The 26,530-nt window shown below is 37.5% G+C and overlaps 1 protein-coding gene across 2 annotated transcripts; it reads left to right on the top strand.

The window, feature by feature from the left end:
* Positions 1 to 26,189, top strand: LOC120533608. 2 transcript variants are annotated; one of them, XM_039760527.1, is made up of 6 exons: positions 1 to 101; positions 23,539 to 23,686; positions 23,965 to 24,185; positions 25,034 to 25,195; positions 25,297 to 25,386; positions 25,780 to 26,189. In XM_039760527.1, exons 3-6 carry the CDS (start codon positions 23,985 to 23,987, stop codon positions 25,963 to 25,965), a joined length of 639 nt encoding a protein of 212 aa, XP_039616461.1. In that variant the 5' UTR covers positions 1 to 101; positions 23,539 to 23,686; positions 23,965 to 23,984; the 3' UTR covers positions 25,966 to 26,189. The 2 variants fall into 2 exon arrangements, with proteins under 2 accessions (XP_039616461.1, XP_039616462.1); XM_039760528.1 differs by lacking the exons at positions 1 to 101; positions 23,539 to 23,686; positions 23,965 to 24,185 and adding an exon at positions 24,785 to 24,910.
* Positions 26,190 to 26,530: the final 341 nt, after the last annotated feature.

Here is a 26,530-nt window from a genome sequence, read left to right as displayed (position 1 = left end):
ACAGATCATAAGGTCGCAATGTCTAGGCCCTGAATATACCACAAACTATTTAACCCTGTATCACAACAAAAGGGATACTTCAACTTTAATCATTCTATCAGGTAAGTTTAAATTTAGGGAACAGACTGCAATTGTTTATTATGCTCTAATATTACAGAATACTTTTTCATATCAGTTAATACTCCTCTTATTAGTATTTTTACATCTAATTTATAAACCTAATTTTATTATTTTCCGTTTTCATTAGTTTAATTTATTTGTACATGTGCTCAAAATATAACATTTTAATGTTGTTAGCTACTTTTGATTTTATATAAAAAGTTGTATTATTTTATTGCATGTGATGCAGATATAAGCTCGTTGAGCATAGAAAAGGAACTACAGTATGTAAATAAGATATATTATTATTATTTATGTAAAATATGTGCTATATAAATAAAGATACTATTACATATATTAATTTTTCTGTATGATTTACTGGTAGCCTGGGGCCTCATGTATAAACGGTGTTTACGCACAGAAATTTTGCATAAGAACTTTTCCACATTCAAATCGCGATGTATAAAACCTACACTTGGCGTAAAGCCACACACATTTCCACAGTACCTCATACCCTGTCGTATGCAAGTTCTCTGCTCGGTTTTGCAGACTGGCGGCACCCAGCGTCAAAGCAGTGCTACTGTTCCTGTGTGGTTATCCTTTCTTTTCCTGACTGGCTTTATAAATACACTGAAATAAACCGCATATTGTTCATTAGTTTAATACATCCGATTGTAATTAACCAGTAACAATATAATGGTCCACGGAATGGTCAAACTATTCTAAATACCATAGCTGATTTAGCGTTGTTACTCTCACTGCACCTTCTTCTTCTTCTTTCAGCTGCTCCCGTTAGGGGTTGCCACAGTGGATCATCTTTTTCCATATTACTCTCACTGCACCACTCAGAGTATTTTTATCACTGTATCTGAGTGAGGAATCACAGCAGCAGCTGATCGGAAAGAGAATTATCGGTATACAGCATCAAGCACATGCTGCCTCAGCCACAGCAAAACGTTTCAAAGCCTTTCCTGTACAGACCTCGTGGTTCAGAAACAGTTTCATCCCAAGAACTATAAACACACTCAATCAATTGCTCCTTGTAGAACTGTTTGTACTTATAAGTACAATTACCCCAAAGTAAACTTGCACTATATTTATAATATTACACAACCTGCGCCACTTTATAAAGCGCGTATTTACATATGATTGAAATATCATTTTTAAGATGAAATGCAGCAAAATGTATTGATTATATTACGCAGTTAAAAATTCATTTAAATAATCTGTATTGTTAATAATTAAACATGTGAGAACACGGTGCCGCAGCGCTAGCAAGTTCACGTATTGTTCCTGCCTCGTGCTGTATATTTGCTGAGGCTGGCACGACACTAGAAGGATAGACGGATAGAATAATTAAACACGTACTATGAAGATATTTCAATGTTCCTTAAAAGTTTTGAAGAATTGTCGTTGTAAGCTTACAGATGGCTTAACGTCTATTATTGAGGTGATTGTGTGGCGATTGGGTATTTGGAGAAAGAAAAGTAAGGACAGGAATTGGAGGTTAGTACATTTAAAAGAGACAATACTGCTACAATAAATTATTTCATCGAAGGTCACGCATGGCACAGCAGCATCTTGTGTGAGACATGAACAATCACTGCGCCACCGTGTTCCCATGTTTAATAACATGCTTTCATTCCAATCATCATGAAAATGATATCACGTATACATCTCAGTATTTTAATTATTCAGAGAGCTGTAATATCACAAATGTAATGGATTCTGTGACCTGTCGGAGAAAGAGAAGGAACGGAAGCACGTAGTGATTCACACACATAGAGCACATAAAAGATCAAATACAAAACAAAGCATTTAACATGCTACTTTAGTTACGATGGGATTTGAGAAACTACTAAATTAAATGATTTTAAAATGAAGTTTATGATGTTCTACTTTAATGACAAAATAAACTACGTGATTAAAGTGGAAATTTCGAAATTAAAGTTGACATTTCATGCTTTTTTCCCACTGTGTGCCTATTTTTTTTTTGGTCTGTATCCTAATAAGCTTTCATATGACACTCAGACGGTGGGCTAAATCTCTCCTTTTCATGGCGACTTTGATATGTGACTTCTTTTTTATTTCAGGCACTGTGCGACTTTGTGAAGTTGAGCTTTCAAGTTTCTCCAGCACGCTATGTCACTTGATCAACTTCCTTTTGTTGTTTATTCCACTGTTTAAATCAACAAATAGTATGTTTTTCCTTTGCCTCCACTTGGTATTCGCTGAAATTCTTATATTTTCCCCTGTGCTTTTGCCATTGTTTTTTCACAGAACGCTGAGCTTAAGGGCTAGTTATATTGATTTGCATATTCAAAGAGTGGCGTAATTCTGGGAGGAATTGGGTCGGGACAGCTGACGCGTGCACATGCGTTACTTTCCACACTGACCAGAATTTATGTACCGGAAGAATGTGGAAGTTGGAGTATGCACTGATTCCAGCATCTGGATTTTTCTGTGCGGAAGCACATTTCTGCTTTTGTGCTTTTTATGCACGGTGTTATGCATGAAGCCCCTGGAGTTTGCTGAGGAAGCATGACAGTCCCTAGGTTTGACTGCCTGGATGACGCAGGTGATGCGATATAAATCTTTGTGAATATTGGGTATAGAATAAATAACAAATAAAACCTACAGAACTGTGAAAAAAAGTATTTGTCTCTTCCTAATAATATTTTACATAATGAATGGCCTCAGACCTGTAGACAAAACAAACTATTACAGAAAGGAAGCCTGAGTTAGCATACAATACAGCTTTTAAATCATCACTTTCTTTATTCAAAGAACAAAGTTATCCAACACCTCATCAACCATGTCAAAAATTAATTGCTCCAATAGTTTAAATGCCTGCAGCACCTTTAGTAGCAAAGGATCTGACTAAATGCTTTCTATAATATGATATCAGTCTTTCACATTGCTTTTGAGGATTTGTACCCACTCTTCTTTGCAGAACTACCATATTTCAGATACATTGGTAAGTTTGAAAGAATTAACAGCTTGTTTCAGATCCTGTCACAACAGTTTAATTTGTTTTCAAATCATCACTTTCCTTAGGTCACTCCAAAACTTTAATTTTGTTTCTTCTGAGCCATTAAGCCGTTTGTTGGGCAACTGCCCAGCTATATAATCCAGTTATTCTTCACCTTTAGGAAGGGGTCAAATACTTTTTCACTTTTTTACTTCTCGTTTCTTGAACCTGCATTCTTCAATACAAGATTACAAATAGCTGGAACCAGTTATACTAGCATCTGGCACAATGTAGGAACCACCTCAGATACAATGTCATGGATTAAATGCAGTATAATGAAATCAACAGTGTTAATATTTAAAATATGCAAAACCTTTGTTTTTTCATGTTAGTAACATCTTAATTTCTTTTCTTAATTTGGGGAAGGAATAAATGTCAAAACCAGATTTGAACTTTAATCCTCTTTAGTCTCAATAGAGGAATTTATAAATTGTTTTATTTAATTATTTTTTTGATTTTATTGTAATCATTCCATACAAATAGATCACTTTTCACAAAAATAGGATTGAAAACAAATCACCCCCACCCCTAAGAAAGAGAGCATGGCCAACAGAGTAAAACTTAAAGCTAAAAATAAGTAAATTGATGAGTTTAATAAATAGATAAAGATAAATGGAGAAGAAAAAGAAATGGGAATAGAATCTGCTTCCTCGGTGCTTTAAGAGCTTAATCTAAAATGTTATTGATTAGATCCTGCCAGGATTTTAAAAAGTTCTGCCCAGAGAATTTGATTTTTTCCAATTCAAATAGTATAAAACATCAGTTACCCACTGACTGAAGAGGAGAGTTAAGATTCTTCCAGTTGAGCAAGATAAGTCTATGCACCAATAGTGTAGTAAGGCAATCACAGTTTGTTTGTCCTTCTCCACTTTAAGCCCATCTGGAAGTACACCAAACACAGCTGTTTATGGGTTAGGAGGGATTGTGACACCAAGGTTGTCTGAAAGGCATTTAAAGATTTTGGTCCAGAATGATGTTAATTTCGTGCTGGCCCAAAACATGTGACCCAGTGAGGCTGGAACATGATTGCAGAGTTCACAGGTTGGATCTTCCCCTTGAAACATTTTGGACAATTTTAAACAAGACAGATGTGCTCAATATATAATTTTAAGTTGAATAATTGTATGCTTTGCACATATTGAGCTCGAGTGAATTCTCTGCATTGTTACCTTCCACTCCTTTTCTGATATGTTGATTGAGAGATCCTTTTCCCACTGTCCTCTTGGATCTTTGAAAAGGAGGGACTGTACAATGGTTTAATATATTGCACAAATGCTGTCTGAGTCCTCGAAACTGAGCAATATATTTTCCAGCATAGAGGAAGGTGGGAGATGAGTAAAATCAGGCAGGTTCTGTTTAACAAAGTTTCTAATTTGAAGAGACTGAAAGAAATGTATATACAGTAGTTTGATCCATGCACAAATTTTTGGGCCAAACCCAAATTTCTCTAATGTAGCGAAAAGGTAGTTCCATTCAATCATATCAAATGCTTTTTCTGCATCCAACGATAATATCATCTCTGGGGTGTTTGACTTTGCGGGTGAATATATTACATTAAACAGGCGCCGAAGATTGGAAGCTAAGTGTTGGCCTTTAATTAATCCAGTTTGATCTTGTGATATTACCGAAGGCAGCACTTTCTCCATCCTTCTAACTAGGACTTTGGAGGGTATCTTAACATCGTTATGCAGAAATGAAATTGGTCTGTATGATGCACATTGTAATAAGTCCTTATTTTGTTTAGGAAACATGGTGATTAATACTTGGCATAAAGTTTGAGGTAGAATTTGATTGTCTCTAGCTTCTGCGAGTGTTGCTAATAAAAGGGGAGCTAGCTGAGTGGAGAATTTCTTATAAAATCCAACAGGGTATCCATCAGGGCCTGCTGCTTTCCCATTCTTAAGTGACTTTATAGCGTCTAGTAATTCTGATAGTGCCAAAGGTGTATCCAGTTCCTCACCACTAAAAGTTATCTATTTGTTGTATCTGTAATGCATCCAGAAATAAATTAGATTGTGTATTGTCTTCTTTAACCTCAGTAGAATATAAGGATTTATAGTAGTCTCTAAATGTGTGCATTATATTTTTATAGTCAATGATTTTGTCTCCGTTTGTGCTGATGATTGCTGGGATTGCATTGCGAACTTCTTGCTTGTGGATTTGTTGAGCTAAGAGCTTATTAGCTTTCTCTCCATGCTCATAGTAATGATGTTTTGATTTAAAAATGAGTTGTTCAGTTTCTTTAGTTGTTAAGAGGTTGAGCTCTGAATGCAGAGCCTGCCTTTTCCTATGAAGAGCCTCACTTGGACACCTGGCATGTTCTTGATCTATTCTAGTAATTTTTCTGGTTAGCTCTAATACTTGGTTTCTAATTTATTTCTGTGGGAAAGATATGAGATAATTTGTCCTCTTAAGAAGGCCTTCGCAGTTTCCCAGAGTATTCCTACAGAGACCTCTGAGGATGTATTTGTCTCTAGAAAACAACTGGTTTGTTTTGATATAAATTTTGTACAGTTCTCATGTGCTAATAAAAGTGGGTTAAGACGCCATCTGTGAGAAGAGTATGTGGGGCATAAGGATTTTAGCTCCAAGATCAGAGGGGCATGGTCGGAACTAACAATAGCGTTGTACTTGTAAGATTTATTCATAGGCAATAAATTGTTATCTATAAAGAAATAATCAATTCTTGAGTAGCAATGATGCACTGGTGAGTAGAAGGAATATGTTCTTGATTTTGGGTTTAGAAACCTCCAGGTGTCTGATAAGTTGTTATCAGTTACAAACTGTGTAATTGTCTTTGCAGTGCTAGATGTTATCACCCCATGACAGGAGACCTACAGTGCATCCGGAAAGTATTCACAGCGCATCACTTTTTCCACATTTTGTTATGTTACAGCCTTATTCCAAAATGGATTAAATTCATTTTTTTTCTCAGGATTCTACACACAACACCACATATTGACAACGTGAAAAAAGTTTACTTGAGGTTTTTGCAAATTTATTAAAAATAAAAAAATTGAGAAAGCACATGTACATAAGTATAAACAAGCCTTTGCCATGAAGCTCAAAATTAAGCTCAGGTGCATCCTGTTTCCCCTGATCATCCTTGAGATGTTTCTGCAGCTTAATTGGAGTCCACCTGTGGTAAATTCAGTTGATTGGACATGATTTGGAAAGGCACACACCTGTCTATATAAGGTCCCACAGCTGACAGTTCATGTCAGAGCACAAACCAAGCATGAAGTAAAAGGAATTGTCTGTAGACCTCCGAGATAGGATTGTCTCGAGGCACAAATTTAGGGAAGGTTACAGAAAAATGTCTGCTGCTTTGAAGGTCCCAATGAGCACAGTGGCCTCCATCATCCGTAAGTGGAAGAAGTTTGAAACCACCAGGACTCTTCCTAGAGCTGGCCGGCCAACTAAACTGAGCGATCGGGGGAGAAGGGCCTTAGTCAGGAGGTGACCAAGAACCGATGGTCACTCTGTCAGAGCTCCAGAGGTCCTCTGTGGACAGAGGAGAACCTTCCAGAAGGACAACCATCTCTGCAGCAATCCACCAATCAGGCCTGTATGGTAGAGTAGCCAGACGGAAGCCACTCCTTAGTAAAAGGCACATGGCAGCCCGCCTAGAGTTTGCCAAAAGGCACCTGAAGGACTCTCAGACCATGAGAAACAAAATTCTCTGGTCTGATAAGACAAAGATTGAACTCTTTAGTGTGAATGCCAGGTGTCACGTTTGGAGGAAACCAGGCACCGCTCATCACCAGGCCAATACCATCCCTACAGTGAAGCATGGTGGTGGCAGCATCATGCTGTGGGGATGTTTTTCAGCGGCAGGAACTGGGAGACTAGTCAGGATAAAGGGAAAGATGACTGCAGCAATATACAGCAACATCCTGGATGAAAACCTGCTCCAGAGCGCTCTTGATCTCAGACTGGGGCGACGGTTCATCTTTCAGCAGGACAACGACCCTAAGAACACAGCCAAGATATCAAAGGAGTGGCTTCAGGACAACTCTGTGAATGTCCTTGAGTGGCCCAGCCAGAGCCCAGACTTAAATCCGATTGAACATTTTAAGAGAGATCTTAACAGCGGCTACGGCAAGCCAATGTCAAATACGGCCTCTTGTATCCGGCAAAACTGAAAGTGGAATGGCAGGGTCATTTCTATGTTTTCGCTAGCAAGGAGGAGGCAGAAAATGAGTTAAGAAAGCTGATCCCGGGACTATTCTGATACATAATTGTGAGTCATGGCGGTAAATGATAAAGCTAGGATTAATAATCTACTGTCTGATCTATTTGTTTTAAAATACGGGTTTTTTTATCAGCATATATTCTCATATTCTTATTATTACTTACTTATTATTATTACTTACTTATTACTTATTATTACTTAGTATTACTAGGGCGCTAAATGTTTATGTTTTATTGTGCTTAATTACGTTTTCCTCCTCTTTTTTCTTTTCTAATTATTTCATGTGTACCCTAAATGAGACTGTTCAATATCATACCCTTGGTTTACTGTTATTGCTATTACTGCATTAAGACTTGTTATGCTTGTTTTGGACACATCTTTAACACCATCACCTGGGTTTATTATCTGGGGATATCATCTTAATGCACTAAAATTGCTGAAGATTATATGTATGTGTATGTGTATGTATATATGTATATTGTATGTATGTGTATGTGTATATATATATATATATGTATATATATATATATATATATATGTATATATTAAGTGCAAAATTCTTTTTTCTTTTTTTTCTTTTTCCTCTTTTAAAGACTATATTGGTAACAGATATCTCTATCTTTTAACCTTAAAGCGCCACTGCATGGGGGCTTGATGTGCTTTGGACGTGCTCTGTCTCTGGGTATGTCAGAGGACTGGGACTGCGTGAAGTGGGTTTTAGCCTCACCTGGGGAGGCAAAAGTGAGGGTGGGGGTTAAGGGGAAGAGAAAGAGAGCAGGCTTGATCTATATCTAATCTATCATCTCAATCTTTATAATTATAACTATCAACGTAATAATAAGCTGCATGGCAACAACTCTTGGGGAATAGGAAATTAAGACCTAAACTATTTCACTTCCAGTTAAGACTATAAATGACATCAAAAACTCAGAATCAGTGTCTCCATGATGGGACAGTTAACTTCGTAAGCTGGAATGTTAAAGGCCTGAATCACGAATTAAAGAGAAAGAAAGTACTTGCTCACCTAACAGGTCTAAATGCTAAAATAGTATTTTTACAGGAAACCCACTTACTAAGTAAGGATCAGTTCCGGCTGCAAAAGACTGGACTGGCCAAATGTTCCATTCTAGTTTTACAAAGAAAACTAGAGGGGTGGGAATTCTCATACATAGAACAGTACCATTTGTAGCATCAGATGTAGTATTGGATCCTGAAGGGAGATATGTGATGGTCATGGGAGACTTATCTAACTGTAAAATGATTTTGATAAATGTTTATGCACCTAATGTTGATGATAAGGAATTTATACAAAATTTATTTGCATCCATTCCCAATCTGAACACTCATAAACTTATAATGGCTGGGGACTTTAATTGTGTTCTAAATCCACTTTTAGATAAGACTTCCTCCACAGGGGAGCGCAACTAACACCGCAAAGATAATTACAAAGTTTATAACTGATCACAACTTATCAGATCCCTGGAGGTTTTTAAACCCAAATTCAAGAACATATTCTTTCTACTCACCAGTACATCATTGCTACTCAAGGATTGATTACTTCTTTATAGATAATAACTTCTTGCCTAAGATTAAATCTTGTAAATACGATGCTATTGTTATTTCAGACCATGCTCCGATGATCTTGGAGCTGAAATTACTAAGCCCCATACACTCACCCGCAGATGGCGCCTCAATCCGCTTCTATTAGCTGACGAGAATTGTACTGAATTTATATCCAAACAAATCGAATTCTTTCTAGAGACAAATACATCCCCTGAGATCTCTGCAGGAATACTCTGGGAAACTCTTAAGGCCTTCTTAAGAGGACAGATTATCTCATATCTTTCCCACAGAAATAAATCCGAGCGAAGAAAGTAGCAGAGATAAAAAGCGAAATTACTAAAATAGATGAAGAACATGCCAGACTACCAAGCGAGACTCTACATAAGAGGAGGCAGGCTCTACATTCAGAATTAAACCTCTTGACAACTAAAGAAACCGAACAACTAATTTACAAATCCAGACATCATTATTATGAACATGGAGAAAGCTAATAAGCTTTTAGCGCAACAAATTCACAAGCAAGATGTATGCAACGCAATCTCGGTAATTACTAACACGAATGGAGATAAAATCATCGAACACAAAAATATAATGTACACTTTTAGAGACTACTATAAATCCCTATATACTACTGAGTTTAAAGAAGACAATATACAATCTAATGCATTTCTGGATAAATTACAGATACCACAAATTGGCGCTTTTAGTGTGGAGGAACTCGATAAACCTCTGTCATTATCAGAATTACTGGATGCTATAAAGTCACTCCAAGGTGGAAAAGCAGCAGGCCCTGACGGCTACCCTGCAGAGTTTTACAAGAAATTCTCCGCTCAGCTAGCTCCCCTCCTATTAGCAACATTTACAGAAGCCAGAGATAACCAATCTCTTCCACAAACCTTTCGCCAAGCACTAATCACTGTCTTTCCAAAACAAAATAAGGACTTATTACAATGTGCATCATACAGACCAATTTCACTTCTGAATAACGACGTTAAAATACTCTCTAAAATCATAGCTAGAAGGATGGAGAAAGTGCTCCCCTCAGTAATATCACAAGACCAAACTGGATTTATTAGGGGCCGACACTTATCTTCAAATCTTGACGCCTGTTTAATGTAATATACTCACCAACTAAATCAAACACCCCAGAAATATTATTATCATTGGATGCAGAAAAAGCATTCGACATGATTGAATGGAAATACCTTTTTACTATTTTGGAGAAGTTTGGGTTTGGCCCGAACATTTGTGCATGGATTAAATTACTGTATACTAACCCAGAAGCTTCAGTTTGCATCAATAACATTTGCTCAGACTACTTTAAACTAGAGCGTGGCACAAGACAAGGATGCCCTTTGTCACCACTGCTGTTTGCAATTGCCATTGAACCACTGGCAATACATTGTCGAAATACTGATCAGATAAAGGGGATTAGCAGAGAAGGACTGGAACAGAAAATCTCATTATATGCAGATGACATGGTACTGTATATATCGGACCCAGAAAATTCTGTGCCTGCAGTCTTAGCAGCACTCACAGAATTTCAAAAGCTCTCTGGTCTCAGAATTAATCTGAATAAAAGTGTACTCTTTCCGGTGAATTCCAAGCATATAATATTAGATTAGACACCCTTCCTTTTATCATTGCAGAACAGTTTAAATACCTCGGGTAAACATCACAAGTAAACATAAAGCTCTTTATCAACAAAATTTATCGTCTGCATGGAAAAAATTAAACAAGACTTGCATAGATGGTCAACCCTTCATCTCACACTAGCTGGAAGAATTAACACTGTTAAGATGAATATTCTTCCTAAGCTCCTTTTTATTTCAAAACATACCAATATACATTAATAAATCGTTCTTTAAGCAATTAGATTCAACAATAACCTCATTTATTTGGAATTCTAAACATCCACGCATCAAAAGAGCGACCCTACAAAGACAAAAGGCAGAAGGTGGCATGGCTCTACCTAACTTCCAGTTTTATTACTGGGCGCAAATATACAGTCGATAAGAACCTGGACACAAATAGAAGAACATACACAGGCATGGACCGCAATAGAAGTAAAATCCTGCAGTACTTCTTTGTATTCCTTGCTTGTGCTCCAATAAACACACGTTATAATACACTAATAACGTTATTGTGCTCCACTCACTTAGAATCTGGAACCAATGTAGAAAGCATTTTAAGGCGGAGAAGCTTCTTTCTGTGGCACCTGCAAAAGAACCACCTCTTTCAACCCTCACAAACATATGCAGTTTTAATATCTGGAAAAATTTGGAATTAACTTGCTTAGAGATCTTTATATAGACAACGTCTTTGCATCCTATGAACAATTACATTCCAAATTTAACATTCCAGCTACAAATTTCTTTCACTATCTTCAAATCAGGAACTTTGTTAAACAGAACCTTCCAGATTTTCCTCATCTTGCACCCTCATCCACGCTGGAAAAATTATTGCTCAATTTCAAGGAGTTAGACTCCATCTCTACAATATATAAAATCCTTTTACAATCCCTTCCTTTCAAAGATCCAAGAGGACACTGGGAAAATGACCTCTCAATTAATATATCAGAAAAGGAGTGGAAAGTAGCAATGCAGAGAATTCACTCAAGCTCCATATGCAAAGCATACAATTATACAACTCAAAATTATATATCGAGCACATCTGTCTCGACTAAAACTCTCCAAAATGTTTCCAGGGCATGATCCAACCTGCGAACGTTGCAACCAAGCCCCAGCCTCACTAGGTCACATGTTCTGGGCCTGCACCAAATTAACATTATTCTGGACAAAAATTTTTAATTACCTCTCAGACAGTCTTGGACTCACAATCCCTCCTAACCCATTAACAGCTGTGTTTGGGGTTCTTCCAGAGGGTCTTAAAGTGGAGAAAGACAAACAAATTGTGATTGCATTCACTACACTGTTGGCACGCAGACTTATTCTGATAAACTGGAAGAACCCAAACTCTCCTCTTTAAGTCAGTGGGAAACTGATGTGTTATATTATTTAAAATTGGAAAAATCAAATACTCAGTTAGAGGATCTGTGCAGACTTTTTTCAAAACATGGCAGGATCTAATCAGTAATATTTTGAAATGAGTTTATAAAGCACAGAGAATTTGTTGATTTAGGTATTTTTTACAAGCCTTAAATTTTACACCATTTGGCTTGCTCTCTCTCTCAAGGGTGGGGATCGATCTGTTCTTAGCATAATTCTTTTTTTTTGTAAAAACTTGATTGCTATGTATTGATTGTAATAAAATTAATAAAATAAAAAAAAAAAAAAAAGAGATCTTAAAATGGCTGTGCACCAACGCTTCCCATCCAACCTGATGGAGCTTGAGAGGTGCTGCAAAGAGGAATGTGCAAAACTGGCCAAGGATAGGTGTGCCAAGCTTGTGGCATCATATTCAAAAAGACTTGAGGCTGTAATTGCTGCCAAAGGTGCATCAACAGGTATTGAGCAAAGGCTGTGAATACTTATGTACATGTGATTTCTCAGTTTTTTTATTTTTAATAAATTTGCAAAAACCTCAAGTAAACTTTTTTCACGTTGTCATTATGGGGTGTTGTATGTAGAATTCTGAGGAAAAAAATAATTCAATCCATTTTGGAATAAGGCTGTAACATAACAAAATGTGGAAAAAGTGATGCGGTGTGAATACTTTCTGGATGCACTGTATCTAAGTCTGGATTTAAAACACAATTAAAGTCCCCAGACATTATAATTTTATGAGTGTTCACATTGGGAATAGATGTAAATACATTTTGCATGAATTCCCTATCATCCACATTTGGTACATAAACATTTATCAAAATCACTTTGCAGTTAAATAAATTGACCATGACTATCACATATCTCCCTTCAGGATCAGATATAACATCTTTGTAAAGCTGGAATGGAACATTTGGCCAGTCCAGTCTTTTTGCAGCCAGAACTGATCCCTGCTTAATGGGTCTCCTGTAAAAATACTATTTTACCGTTTAGACCTGTTAAAGAGAAAGAAAGTAATTTCCAATTTTCCCAGGAGTTATTGCCATGCAGCCTATTGTTATGTTGGTAATTATAATTATAAGGATTAAAAGGATAGATTAGATATAGCTTGCTCTCTTTCTTTCCCCCCTTGTCCCCCACCCTCCCATTTTGCCTCCCCACGTGAGGCTGCACCCCACTTCACAAAGTCCCAGTCCTCTGACATACCTAGAGACAGAGCTTGTCCAAAACAAGCCCCCCAGCAGCTGCGTTTGAGGATTAAAAATTGAGAAATCTATTGCCGGTAAAGTCTAAATACTATAAGCATAAAATGTAATTTTCAACAGTCTTGAAATATTAAGATAGTAAACCCAGGGAATTGTGCTAAATATTTATAAATTGTTCTCTGTACCTTTTAAGGAACCATAGCTAGACAAAGATTGATCAATCATAAAACTTGGTTCACTAATAGCAATAATTGGACAGAGTCATTAACTTTAAGCTTATACTTTATATTATTTGCATAATAGCCAATAGCAGCAGCAGATATATAGTAAGTGATAAAAAGAATTAAACAAGCTGGGTCTGTTCATGCACTTTTTATTCAGACCCAGATGGTCCAGTTCTTTAGGTAGAGATTATATATCTGTAATTAAAAAATGAAAAGCAAGATTTCTAGCTAGAGTGAGACAGCTCTGTTCCAAGTGCCTATGGAAGTGACTTCTCAAAAGTGTCCACATTTGTAACTGAGCTGAACTCTTTACAGATGTGTCTGAAAATAACGGAAAGCTCCATTTTTGCAACAAGCACCAACTGAACTAAAACAGAAAAAAATCTGATAAATGGAAGCCACTCTCTCCAACATTCTCACCCAAAGTGAGCATATCACTTTTCTTCACTAGAGGAGCAGGCACTTTCTTAAAACACTGAAAATAGTTATCACACAAACTCAGTGTCATTTCCATGGGAATCAAAAGCTACCCAAAGCAGCAAACTGACTGGCTATACAAAACATTCAAAAGTCCTTTCCTGAATGCACTTCACTTATATTCAGCTTGACAAAACTTTCAGGCTTTCGCCATTTACCTGAAATCTGTCACTTGAAATAATTAAAGCATCCCATAAAGGTTCCTGTGCTACTATCAGGGAACATAAGCTGCCAAATATGACAAGGCATACACTTTATACATCAACAGAAGGGCACAACCCTTACTAAACTAAAAACTGGTTGTTCATTTTTAAAGTCTGTAAATACTATCACTGCATAGCCCTGAAAAAGAGAAGACTAATTTTTGTGTGTGCATCTCACACTTTCAGATACTCTCAGATCTTATGACCATAACTGTGGATGGTGATGTACTCTGCATTGTTGTATAAAGTACTCAACAGCCATAATTGAGAAAAAAGTAGATATAATTATCTCAAAAGTTAGTCAAGTACAAGTAAAATGTACCCATGGGCAAACCACTTAAGTAAAGGTTTTAAAGTATGACCTTAATTATACTTAAATACAAGTAAATGTATGACCTCTTTCCTGTTACAGTATATATCCATCAAGCTATCCACCCATCTTTGATATTCGAACATCCAGGTCAGTGTTTCAGGAAAGTTGGAGCTTAATCCAACAAGCATCTGGAACAACACAGAATCAACCACTGGACAATGAACCATTCCCATCAGAGAGTGAACATACACAGGAGCCAATCTAGCATTGCCAATCCATCAAACCTGCATGTCTTTGGACTGTGTGAAGAAACACATGGACATGGAGAGTACACACAAACACCTCACAAGGAGCAACATTTGGGACTTTAACATTGTTGTCAAGAAGCAGTGCTACCATTTCTCTGCCATGCTTCCCCCGTTTAATATAAAATCAACACCATTTAATATACAGTCAACAAACATTCTTGAAAACTTAAATTAATTCAGACTGCCTTCTTTATATATGTGATTTATATTCCAATCACTAAAGTATGAGCAAAGTAACTAAAACTTGTAGTCACATTCAATGTGAGTGGACATCTTAATCTTAATTCACTGGTTTGAGGTGCTAATAGGATAGTCATACAAACTTCATCCCTTAAAAAAGGAGATAATCTGTTATTAAGAACCCCTTTGTAAAGTGAATTTTCGTAACTTTTTCTTCTTCTTTCGGCTACTCCTGTTAGGGGTTGCCACAGTGGATCATCCTCTTCCATAACTTTCTGTCCTCTGCATCTTGTTCTGTTACACCCATCTCCTGGATGTCTTCTCTCACCACATCCATAAACCTTTTCATAGGCCTTCCTCGGAACAAGGCAGGAACAAATCCCCAGACAGGGCGCCAGCCCACTGCAAGTAACAATTGTAATCAGGTAAAACAGATCAGAGTAAAAGTAGCTATTTGTGTCTGAAAATATAGTGAGGTAGAAGTGGAATTAGAAAGAAAATTGTACCCTCAACTAGAAATATTCTTAGAACATACTGTATGCAAGTAGGTATTTCTACTATGTTACTATACAACATTGTTAGACTAATGGGTAAATGGAAAGATCTGCCCTAAGAATTAGCTCTTGCTTTATCAAAACCATCCCGTACAATGCAAAATTTCCATTGCTGTACTAATTTTTTGTCAACCTTATGATGAAGAGACAGGACAGTGGTAGTGGGTCCATTTTGAACAATATGTTGTATAGCTCAATATTGCAGGATCTTGGATTACACATGTTGTTTCTACAGGTGATACAGGCACAAAGTGATGATATCCTTGGACATCTGCTGCGGCCAGATGTTCTTTTTTTAATTATTTAATTTTATTTGATGTGCATCATGCATTGGTTGCACTTTCTGGATGATTGATGGGTAATTGGATTATTGGTGTATCTGCGATAATTAGAATTTACTGGGGTATAAAGCAGGGCATATAAAGAACTTGAGTCACTCGATCATTAAGCATAAGAAGTCCTTCCATGATGAAATGATAAAAGATGACTTTGTTGAGGCAGATGGATAGGGAGAAATTCATGCTGAGATTTCAAGACCACTGGCCAGAAAAAAATGAGTTTCTTCTTGTCATTAAACATGCAGAATACAAGCAACTTAATAATGATCAATGGCCGCTAGACTTGGCATTTTTTTCCCGATCTGACCAACATGTTGAATGAGCTTAATTTACAGCTGCAAGGAAAAGAGAAAACCATGGTCAATATGATTAGCTCAGTTAATGCTTTCAAACGAAAAATGCAACATCTGTTCTCAAAGCTGCAGAGCCTTGATTTGGGGAACATCCAAAACCTTTTGTCAGAGCTGGAGACGCAATGGAAGGCGTGTGCGCAACTTGACAGCATACACTACACAGAGCAGATTGAAAATTGTTTGTGAGACTTTATCTAATAGAAAAAAGTAACGATTCGGGTGTTGCCCAATGTAGCGGAGTTAGAGTAGCGTTTCTTCTTCACAAATGTACTTAAGTAAAAGTAAAAAGTATGGTGCAGTAAAACTACTCTTAGATGTAAAATTTTTTTAAAAAGTTACTTAAGTAAATATAACGGAGTAAATATAACTCGTTATTACCCACCTGTGATACTCAGTATATATACTGTATATATATATATATATATATATATATATATATATATATATATATATATATATATATATATATATATATATAGCATTTTTAATGTAGGTAGATAATTTTGACCTGGTCATTTTAAAAGTAGCTCGCAAGCCGAAAGAGTGTGGGCACCCCTGTGATAGAGGGTAGCATTGTCAAGTACCATGTTCTAGTCTAAAGTAATTTGAGATCATGTTATTTTTACGGAGTGTAAAAAGTGTCTGCCTTTAATAAATCCAGTTTGGTCTTGTGATATCACAGATGGAAGCACTTTCTCAATCCTACTAGGTAAAACCTTGGGGTGTATCTTAACATCATTATTCAGAAATGAATTTCGTCTGTATGATGCACATTGTATTAAGAGGAAGAGTTTTGTTGTCTTTTGCTCCTGTAAAGGTTGATTAATAATAGTGCAGTTAACTTAGATGATATTTCTTTTTAAAATTCCACTGGGCAGCCATCAAGGCCAGCTGTTTTCCTACTTTGGAATGGATGTAAATACATTTTGCACGAATTTACTATCATCCACATTCGGTGCAGAAATTTTTATCAAAATAAATTTTATTTGAATAAATGACCAATCACTATGACATAGCGCCCTTCAAGATCAGATATTACATCTGATGCCACGAATTAGATTGATTTTTATTAAGATTCCCACACCACTAGTTTTCCTTGTATAGCTGGAGTAAAAATGTGGTTGATTCTTTCTCTTTGCAATCGAAACTGGTCCTTACTTGTTAAGTAAGTCTCCTGTAAAAATACTATCTTAGTCATTTAGGCCAGATGTTCTAAGCACACATAACTTCAAAAAGACCCAGGACATATTATATATATATTGTGACAGTAGGGGTGTATCGCTCCCTTGAACCCCTGTCCAAGACTCCAGACACCAGATAAAAGTCCAAATGTTGACTTTATTTAATTCGCCACAGTGCACAAAGCACCCTTTCCTCCACTACACTCATATACAAATCAATAACAATACAATAAACCAATCCTTCGACTCCCAGACGCGTTGCCACCCTTCCACCCAGCTCAGCTCGCCGTCTGGGGGCTCCCACAGTCCTTTTATATACCCTGACCCGAAAGTGTTCCCAATCCCCAGTCCATGTGATTCTCTATCACTTCCGGGTCAGGTACAAGTCCTTCTTCTCACCTCGGAAGCATGTCACTCCTGTTGTCGCTCTTCCTGTGACGCACTTCCGGGTTATAGGGCACAAATGATTCTTCGGTCCTCCCTGCAGCTCCCTCTTGCGGCCCCTGTGGTATCCAGCAGGGTCGTGTATAAAAACTACATAGTCCATGACTCCCTGCTGGTCTTTGGGGCACCTCCAGGGCTCCATCTGGCGGCCTGGGGGTATTGACTGGGATGAAAAGCCGGCCAAAGACCACAATATATATAGTCAGCTATCCTTTGGGAGCACCTGTGAATTCCCTAGGAGAAGCTAAAGATTATCCTTCAGGGTGGCCTGGTATCCTCAGCCACAACAACCATGACTAAGATGGGATAATGGAAAATTAAAACTTTTATAAATGTGCAGAAAAAGTGTAGTAAAAACCTTCCGCAGCTATAATGTCTGCTTGGCTTAAAGATTCTAATGCCAGTTCTTATTTGTGCCTACACACTATGTTGCATTTCCCTCTGAGATCTGATTATGCCCAATGCATTTGCAGGGAAGAAAGTAGTTACAGTGGAACCTCGGTTTGCGAGCATAATTCGTTCCGGAAACGTGCTCGCAATCGAAAGCACTCGTATATCAAAGCGAATTTCCCCATAAGAAATAATGGAAACTCAGATGATTGGTTCCACAACCCAAAACTTTTCATATAAAAATGATTAATACAAAATATAAAGTAAAATACATAATACAAATTAACCTGCACTTTACCTTTATAAAGAATCATGGCTGGTGTGAGTTTCTAAACTCATGTGGGATTCCACCCAACGGGACAACATGCGGAAGAGCGTCCCAAAGCAATCGCAGTCTCCCAGTGCTGTAGCAGTTTGCCATATAAGCGCATCCAAAAAGATCGCAGACATGCTATAAGCACCTGTCGTCAATGGGTCATACAAGGAACATTATAAAGATCCCGGTACAATAAATAACAGCGCTGTTGCTGTTTCAAGCTGAATAAAGCTGGTGTTAAAGTACTGAGACTCAGCTTCGTGTTTTGGGGAGCAAGATGGGGACTCGCACTTCACAGCGCACACACACACAGTCACAATGCTGTAGTAAACAGATGTTGACTATATGAGTGAGGCACACAGACTCAGACGGAGAATAGGAGTCGATTGCCAGAGAGAGAGAGAGAGAGAGACGTGCTGGGCGGGCGAGCGAGATAGATAAGGAGAGAGAGAGAGAGAGACGTGCTGGGCGAGCAAGCGAGCGAGATAAGGAGAGAGAGAGACGCGCTGGGCGAGTGAGATGAGAGAGAGAGAGAGAGACGCGCTGGGCGAGCGAGTGAGATGAGAGAGAGAGAAGAACCATCAGCACAGTTGTGATCACATAACGCTCAGCAGACAAAGTGTATCCATACTACTCGTATTGCAAGACATCGCTCGTTTATCAAGTCAAAATTTATTAAAAATTTTTTCTTGTGTTGCAAAAACTCGTAAACCAAGTTACTCGTAAACTGAGGTTCCACTGTATTTATATTTTAACTGTACCCTTAAAGCTTTCATGAAATGCAAATATTTGTTTTTGGTCAAAATGACCCTGAACTGGATTAGTCAAGTCTAAGCAACATTCACAAAAAATATACTGTAACAGTTTTATCATTGAATTGAATTCATAAAGTTGAATAATGTGGATTATACTTACTGGCACACTGTAAAAAATGCTAGCCCCTCTTTGTTATTTCCACTTATGTATTTTCATAAATTGACTTCAGCACAATAAATTGGGTAAATTCAATTTAGTTTCAAGAGTTTAAGAATAGTTAAACTCGAAATTATTCTTTAATGTAACTTCAAGGCAATTAACAATGACCGGGTAAGTGTAATTAATTTAAAATTGCAAATTTTGATAATATAACTGAATGCAACACTTCCTCTTTGTGAAAACTGATTAATGCAAGTGAAGAAGCAAAATGTCCTGTACATTGACAAAATGATTTTGCATAAACATAATAATTTTCTTATCTGCATTGCATGCTAAAGGTAATTTTAATATTTACGGGGTCTCTTGTTTGTCCCCTCACTGCAGCCTTCGGACGGGGTATGTTTCCGGAGGAGATGAATGTTAGTGACACACCATTACAAACCAAAGCATTTTCATTTTTCTTTCCTTAAGTATTTTACACGTGTTCAACAGCAGTGAGGACAGTGTCGATTTATTGAGATCTGGTAGTGTAATAATCCATGAACTACAATGACTGGCATAAAAGAATCGTTGCACAGCTTGTCATCTCTGAGTGCTTGTGGCTAGGGAATCCATTCCCAGACATTTTTCATTCCCGCATTCCCGGGAATGAAACTGATGTAATTCCCGGGAAACCGGGAACGGCCAAGCTTGCATATATAGCGTGTAAAAATTGATCAAGAAATAACAGAGTTATAGTTGAAAATAATTAAGTGGCACCATTTTTTGGCCCACGGTGTAGTGTGTTGCCGATTAATTCAGTCAACAACAGACCAGCAGCAGTCAGTTACCCGGCTCCCACTATGACTGAGCACAGTGGACTGGGAGGAGTCTGCACTCTGTAGCTCACGAATGTCGGGATGGGGCAGACTTCATTGACGTCTGTCAGACAACAGCTTTGAACAGCAACTTGAAATTGCAATGTGTCAGTCTGTTGCATCCGCATTGTCTGTACCAAGAAACTTGCCATCACAGAATGATAACAAGAAACTGGATGCATCAGTAAAAGCTGAAATGGCGGTGTTTCAGAGCAAAGGCAAGTGCGGGCGTTGTTTAGAACAAGTGTATCAGTACCTGATGACTGTGCCGCCTACTTCAGTGGAGGCACAGCGTGCTTTCTCAGCGGCTGGCTTAATCTGCACGAATGTGCACTCTCGCCTGGACGACTGCACGCTGGACACGTTGTGCTTTCTACGCTCTTATTACTGCAACTAACTAGATATATGTACTTATATGACAGCATGAACTGCTTGTAGGTAATTTTAGTCTTTTATTGATGTCAACATATTGCAGTAGTTTTATTAAAAATAAGCGTCGGTCATTCTAATACCATTCACGTGTGAGATGCCTGTGCACTGTGTCATCTCCAGGCGCCCGGGATTCCCAGGAATGACATGCGGGATTCCAGAATTCCCGGGAATGGATAAACCCGTCCGGGAATGGATTCCCTACTTGTGGCATTGCGCACCAAATAAAAGATATTCTGTATATACGACAGGTTGAGAAAGGTGAGTGTTCGTTAGTATACCAAAAGACACAATTATCGACGTTTGTTATTTTACTTTACTTAAAATATGAGTACTCGGTACAGAGTTTGAAAGTGTTTTCTAGTTTTTATTTCTAGTATAGTCAATGAATTTTTGTTGTATACTGAGTATCGCACCTTGGTGTGGACCGCTTCGTCCATTTTGACTACTGCACGAAGAGTAAAGCGGCACTGCAATTGGGAACTGGAGCGAAGACTTTCTTTTTTTTAATAACTGGAGACTACATCGATTAATTGTCATAATTTTTATTACTTTGAGATTTTTCAGACACCACATGAAGTGGGACTGTAAGTTTTGCAATTTTTCATCTAGTAATGAAACGAAAACCCTTCACCACTACAAAAACAATCACGGACATCACAGAAGGGGTTTTAACCATATTTACAAAGACTGCTTAACTATCTTTCAGTCCCACGTGGAACTTAGAAATCATTTAAAAGAGCGCAGGAAAGAGACTTCTATTTCACTGGTTGCTAAAATTTGCTTTGAACTATGCACATTTTCAGAGCCCAGCACCATCCAAAAATATTTTCTTCATTTGAAAAGACATTTGAGGAACAAAGACATTGTTAATTGCCCATTTGGTGATTGCTATTTTAAATCTAGCGTGGTTTCTACATTTACTGCTCATAGAAGTTATTATCACCAGTCTTCCACTTTACAAAATTTCCCACCAGCGCTTATTGTAAGTTGCAGATATTAGACGTCTACAAGTCACACACAGTCAGACACTGTGGATTTAATGCCTATAGATCTGAGTGTGCTAGAGCCTGAACCTCCTGAAAACGAGTCAGTTTGACGCTGAGTAGCATCTCGTTTGCTTTGAATGCAAGTACTCTTGCATGTGTCACAGTCGGCAATTCAGGAAATAAAGGATGAGCTGTTTGACATTGGAGAATTTGCTGGACAAATAACTAAAGTTTCAATTGAAAATGTTTTAAAGGAACATGATTTTACATCTGAGTAATGTGTTGTTGATGCATTGACAGATGCCCTGCAAAGTTCAAATCCACTTAATCTGCTTGCAAGGGAAGGACCTCTAGGCACAGAGCACAAAAGGCAATTATTTTACAAACAGAACTTCACAGTTATTGAGCCTGTTGAATACATTTTCAATGCATATGAAAGAACCCATATTTTTGTTTATATTCCTATTACTAAATTATTAAGTGAACTTTTAAAAAGAGATGAGGTACTGAAGGTATTACGAGTAAATTATTCCTGTCGTACAATCTGACCAGTATAAATCATTTCAAGATGGTGAATACTTCAAAGAAAACCAGCTTCTATCAGCAGAGGCATAGCTAGGGTTTTCAGTGCCTGGGGACAACTGAAGATTTCGCACCCCCTCCTGTTATCCAAAATGCAATGGGGAAGGGAAAGAAAATTTTTTAAAATGTATTTAAAATAATAGTATTTTAAGAAATAAATTTCATATAAGTCTCCAAAAATGATAACGCCGCCTCGTGTTCTTTAAAGTCTAAATCCGTCGTTAGTTTTTGTAAGAAAAAATGTATTTTCCTCATTTAAAAATGATTTTAAAGACAGTATATAGAAAATTATAAAGCAAAATAATTATATATTTATAAAAACTGCATTACTTACAATTTATTCGTACGAAAATATGATGGGGGAAATGTCTAGACTTTTGCAGCCATCTACTAGAATACTTCACCACAGCCCAATCAATTTTCTATCAAACACATAAACACAAATCACTTGGCACACAGAAATGGTGTCTGAAACAAGAAAGAGACTAAAAACATGGGAAAAAGATATCCACATACTGATGGAGTGATGGACTGAGTATGTGAATGTTTTTTATGTACTTTTTAGTGCATTTAAGAATGGAAACCATATCATTCTAAAATTTCATAACATCAATTTGGCGCACCCTGGATGCTGCGCCTGGGGATAGATGTCCCCCCTCCCCCCCCTTCCCCCAGCTATGCCACTGTCTATCAGGTAAAGATATAAGTGCTTCTATTGGATTGTACATTAATGATTTTGAGATCTGTAACCCTTTAGGTACAGCAAAAAAAAAAAACACAAACTCTGTGGTGTTTACTGCGTTATAGCCAATTTACCTGTAAAATACAGATCATCATTATTATCAATCTACTTTGCTGTGCTGTGTAAGACTGAACATATCAAAGCTTATGGGTACAAGCCACTTTTAGAGCCACTGCTTAAAGACATTGAGCAACTAGAAAGAGAAGGTGTGTTCATTGAGAAACTTGGTTCTTATGTTAAAGGGACAGTGTTATATGTGGCTGCTGACAACTTGGCTGCACACTCTCTTGGTGGATTCCAGGAGTCCTTTAATGTATAAAAGTTTTGCAGATTTTGTCTGGCAGAACGTGAAACCATACAGACCTGTGATGTCAGAAGTGGGACTTTTGCTCTAAGAACACCCGAGTTGTTTGATAAGGCTGTAAATGTGCTTAAGCAAAATGGACTGTTGTGTGTTGATGGTGTAAATAAAGACTGTCCTCTAAACTGGCTGGCATACTTTCACGTTTGTAAAGGCTTTCCACCTGATTTTCTACATGATGTACTGGAAGGAATTGTACCTGTAGAGCTGAGCCTATGTCTTTCAGATTTGATTTCTAAAAAATATTTAACATTGGATGAGCTTTTTCAGCATGTTTCTTGGAGTATCTTAGGTGTTACCGACTCATCAGAAAAACCCCTGTGGAAACAATGGTCACCAAACCAGAGGACCTTAATGACCACATCCCACTGGTGTCCTATCTTGTTGAGGGACAGCTGCTAGTCACGCCAAGAACATTCTTGTTACGTTAAGGTAAGTGGTGTTTGTTAAAGTACAGCCTGATACTTGAAAATTTCAAAATGTTTTCATGTTTAAAAATATGTTTATAACTTTAAAGGATTGTGTGTTAACACTTTAAATTAGGGTTTTATTTGTTCAACTGTTCAAGTTTTGAGTTTATAGTGGCATGATATAATTAATCAAAGAGTTGGAAAAATCTATAGGAATTATATGTGTCTGAGGGAGAGAGGCAGGTGACAGGCGGCCTGTATTGGAATATTTTTTAATTTTATAATTTTTCTCCTTTTCAGCTAATAGTTTCTAATCAAAAATGCTGCTTCGTGTCATTGTGTCAGCAAATGAAATAAGACGCCTCTCCATTAAGAACATCCCCCCATCAATTGAGGAACTGTGTCAGCTATTGCAAAACAAGATTGGACTGAGAGGAAGCTTTATCTTACAATTTGAAGATCCAGAATTTGGAAACAAGTTGTGTCATGTGAGAGATATCAAAGATCTTCCGACAGAGCAGGTGAATTTAAAGGTTTTGTTTACCCCTTCTGAATTAGTCTGCTCAGATTCAACTTTGGATACCGGCAGCCTGCCATCTTCCTGTAGTGGAGAGTCTTTAGATTGGCCTGATCCTTTTGAAATTCCACATTTCTCACATTATGTTGAACTCCAGCTAAAGGAGGCAAATGATGCTTATGTTAAAGATGGATCTGTAATGGTGATTTCCAAGAGTGTTAAGTGTGACATACTTGACAAATTAGCAGATTTAATGTCAAAGATTACTGCCTACCCAAGTAAAGATCAGTATGACAGTGTTGCTAAAGCTCTTGTTGAAAAGCATCCTTGGCTCAGGCTGCCAGGATCTGGCAAAGGATGGCATTGCTGGGTGTATAGCCTAAAATTTAAGATGGGTAACTACTGCCAGAGTTTGAGTGCTGCTGGATGCCCAGAGGTTGTTGTAAAACAAAAGGAAAAGAGCAGATTATAAAGGCAAGTGTGTCAGGAAATCCAAAAAGGGTGAAGTACATTATTTGCCAGATCCACCTGAAGGACAAAGTGCAGAGGACACGGAGGAGAAGCGGAAGGTTATTGTGACTGAAATGCAAAAAAAAAGAACCTGATCTACAGCATGTGGGTGAACTGATGATCTCCACATTTTCAGAGTGGAGGAAGGAAATAGTTGGTGGTGAACCACTAATTTCTGAAGTCTTTACCAGATGGCCAGCACTGTTTACTGAAATACAGGTAACTGGCCACATACTAGACCTAATTATAAATAAAGCCCTCAACATGTTTAAACATTTGAGTTTCAGGTGTGTTTTTCACCTAAGTCATCTCACATTAAATTCTTTCTCTCTCTCTCCCCAGATAAGTGCAGAGTTCAAAAGGATCGTCACTACAGACCTTTTGCAGCCATTTCTTGAAGGATTAGATGGTCTGGTTCCAACACTTCTTGAAGTGTATAAAGCAGCAGCAATGTCTGGCAGAAAGCTGTCACTCAAAAGTATTTTGCATTGTCATGAGAAAGATGTAAGTAGTAAAAGTGATCAGTGTACAGATACAGTGTTATTATTTATTGTGCAGATTTGTAGTATTTTCTTTTGTCTGATTTTTCTGTCCCCCTCTTGTAGGACACAAACCAGAAGAGAAGAACTGCTGCACTGCTTGGTCTACCAAACTACATATCCGAAGATCCATCAGGCATTATCAAAACATGTGATGTATGAAAACAATTCTTTTAACTCTTTACTTCTTGAGTGATATAACCACAGTTTAAGTAGTCATTTTTTTAACAACCAATATTTGTTCTGTTAAATACTGTGCTAGTTGTGCATCCTGTAAAATACTTAGGAAATAGACTGTTTTTTACAAACAGGGGCAACAAAGGAGTTAGTGTTTGCATGTAGTCATGGGCAGGTCCCAACTGCTAGTTTTCACATGTCGTATACAGATAATGCCAAACTAAGTGACATTTGCTAGCAACTCAGTTATGGTCATTTTCTTAATTTTATGTGTCATCACATCTATTCAGATTAGCCTTTTAGAATCATTTTACTTTTAAAAGCTAAAAACATAGACAAGGGCACAGTTTCTAATTTTTTTTCCCTCTGTAGGCCCATGGCGAACAGCTGTATATGATTATGAAGGGGATGCAAGTAGGACTCCTGATTGGCCATGAAGGTGTACTTCTGGATGCATTCCAACAAGAGGTCTTCAATGTGGCAGTTGTGGTGGAGGAGACCATCATTTTACAAAGCCTCCAAAATGTGCCAGAGGGCTTTGCCATGCTACTGTTTTAATCTGGAATATTCACAAAAGATGAAATATACTTTTGAGTTTCTGCAGAGAGTGGTTATGAAGATTAAGCCAGATCAGGGCTCTGCACGGATACATGGCCTGAGAAATAAACTGCTGATATACAGAGTGTAGACACTGATGTAAAAAAAATCATAATTAATTTCCGAGTCAAACACTATGAATGTGTTGGAACTTTAATTTATATTCTTGTTTTATTGAATTTTAAGAGAGAGAAATTTGCTTCGATTTCTTTGTTTATCTTTCTTGTTGCAAGCGTGAGAAGATTGTGATGGAAATTTGTTGCCAAGCTGTGTATTCACGTTCATATCATGTTGTTTAAAAAACAATTTGTAGTCAATTTTCATTTTAATGTAACATTTATTTATCTTTTTTGACTGAAGGTTAACTCAGGGTTTCATTTACTTTGCTGCAAGACACTATTTCACACATTGATGACACATTTGCCACATGGATATAGCTCTTCCTTTCAACACATAAGCACATTCATGTTTAGAAAGCATTTCATATATTGTATTTTTGTTTTATTATTGTGTTTAACCTGTGGTA

This window comes from Polypterus senegalus, chromosome 8 (assembly GCF_016835505.1).
Source record: "Polypterus senegalus isolate Bchr_013 chromosome 8, ASM1683550v1, whole genome shotgun sequence".
Lineage (NCBI taxonomy): Eukaryota > Metazoa > Chordata > Cladistia > Polypteriformes > Polypteridae > Polypterus > Polypterus senegalus.
Note: the sequence above shows the minus strand (reverse complement) of the source record. Positions and strands in the feature narration are given on the sequence as shown.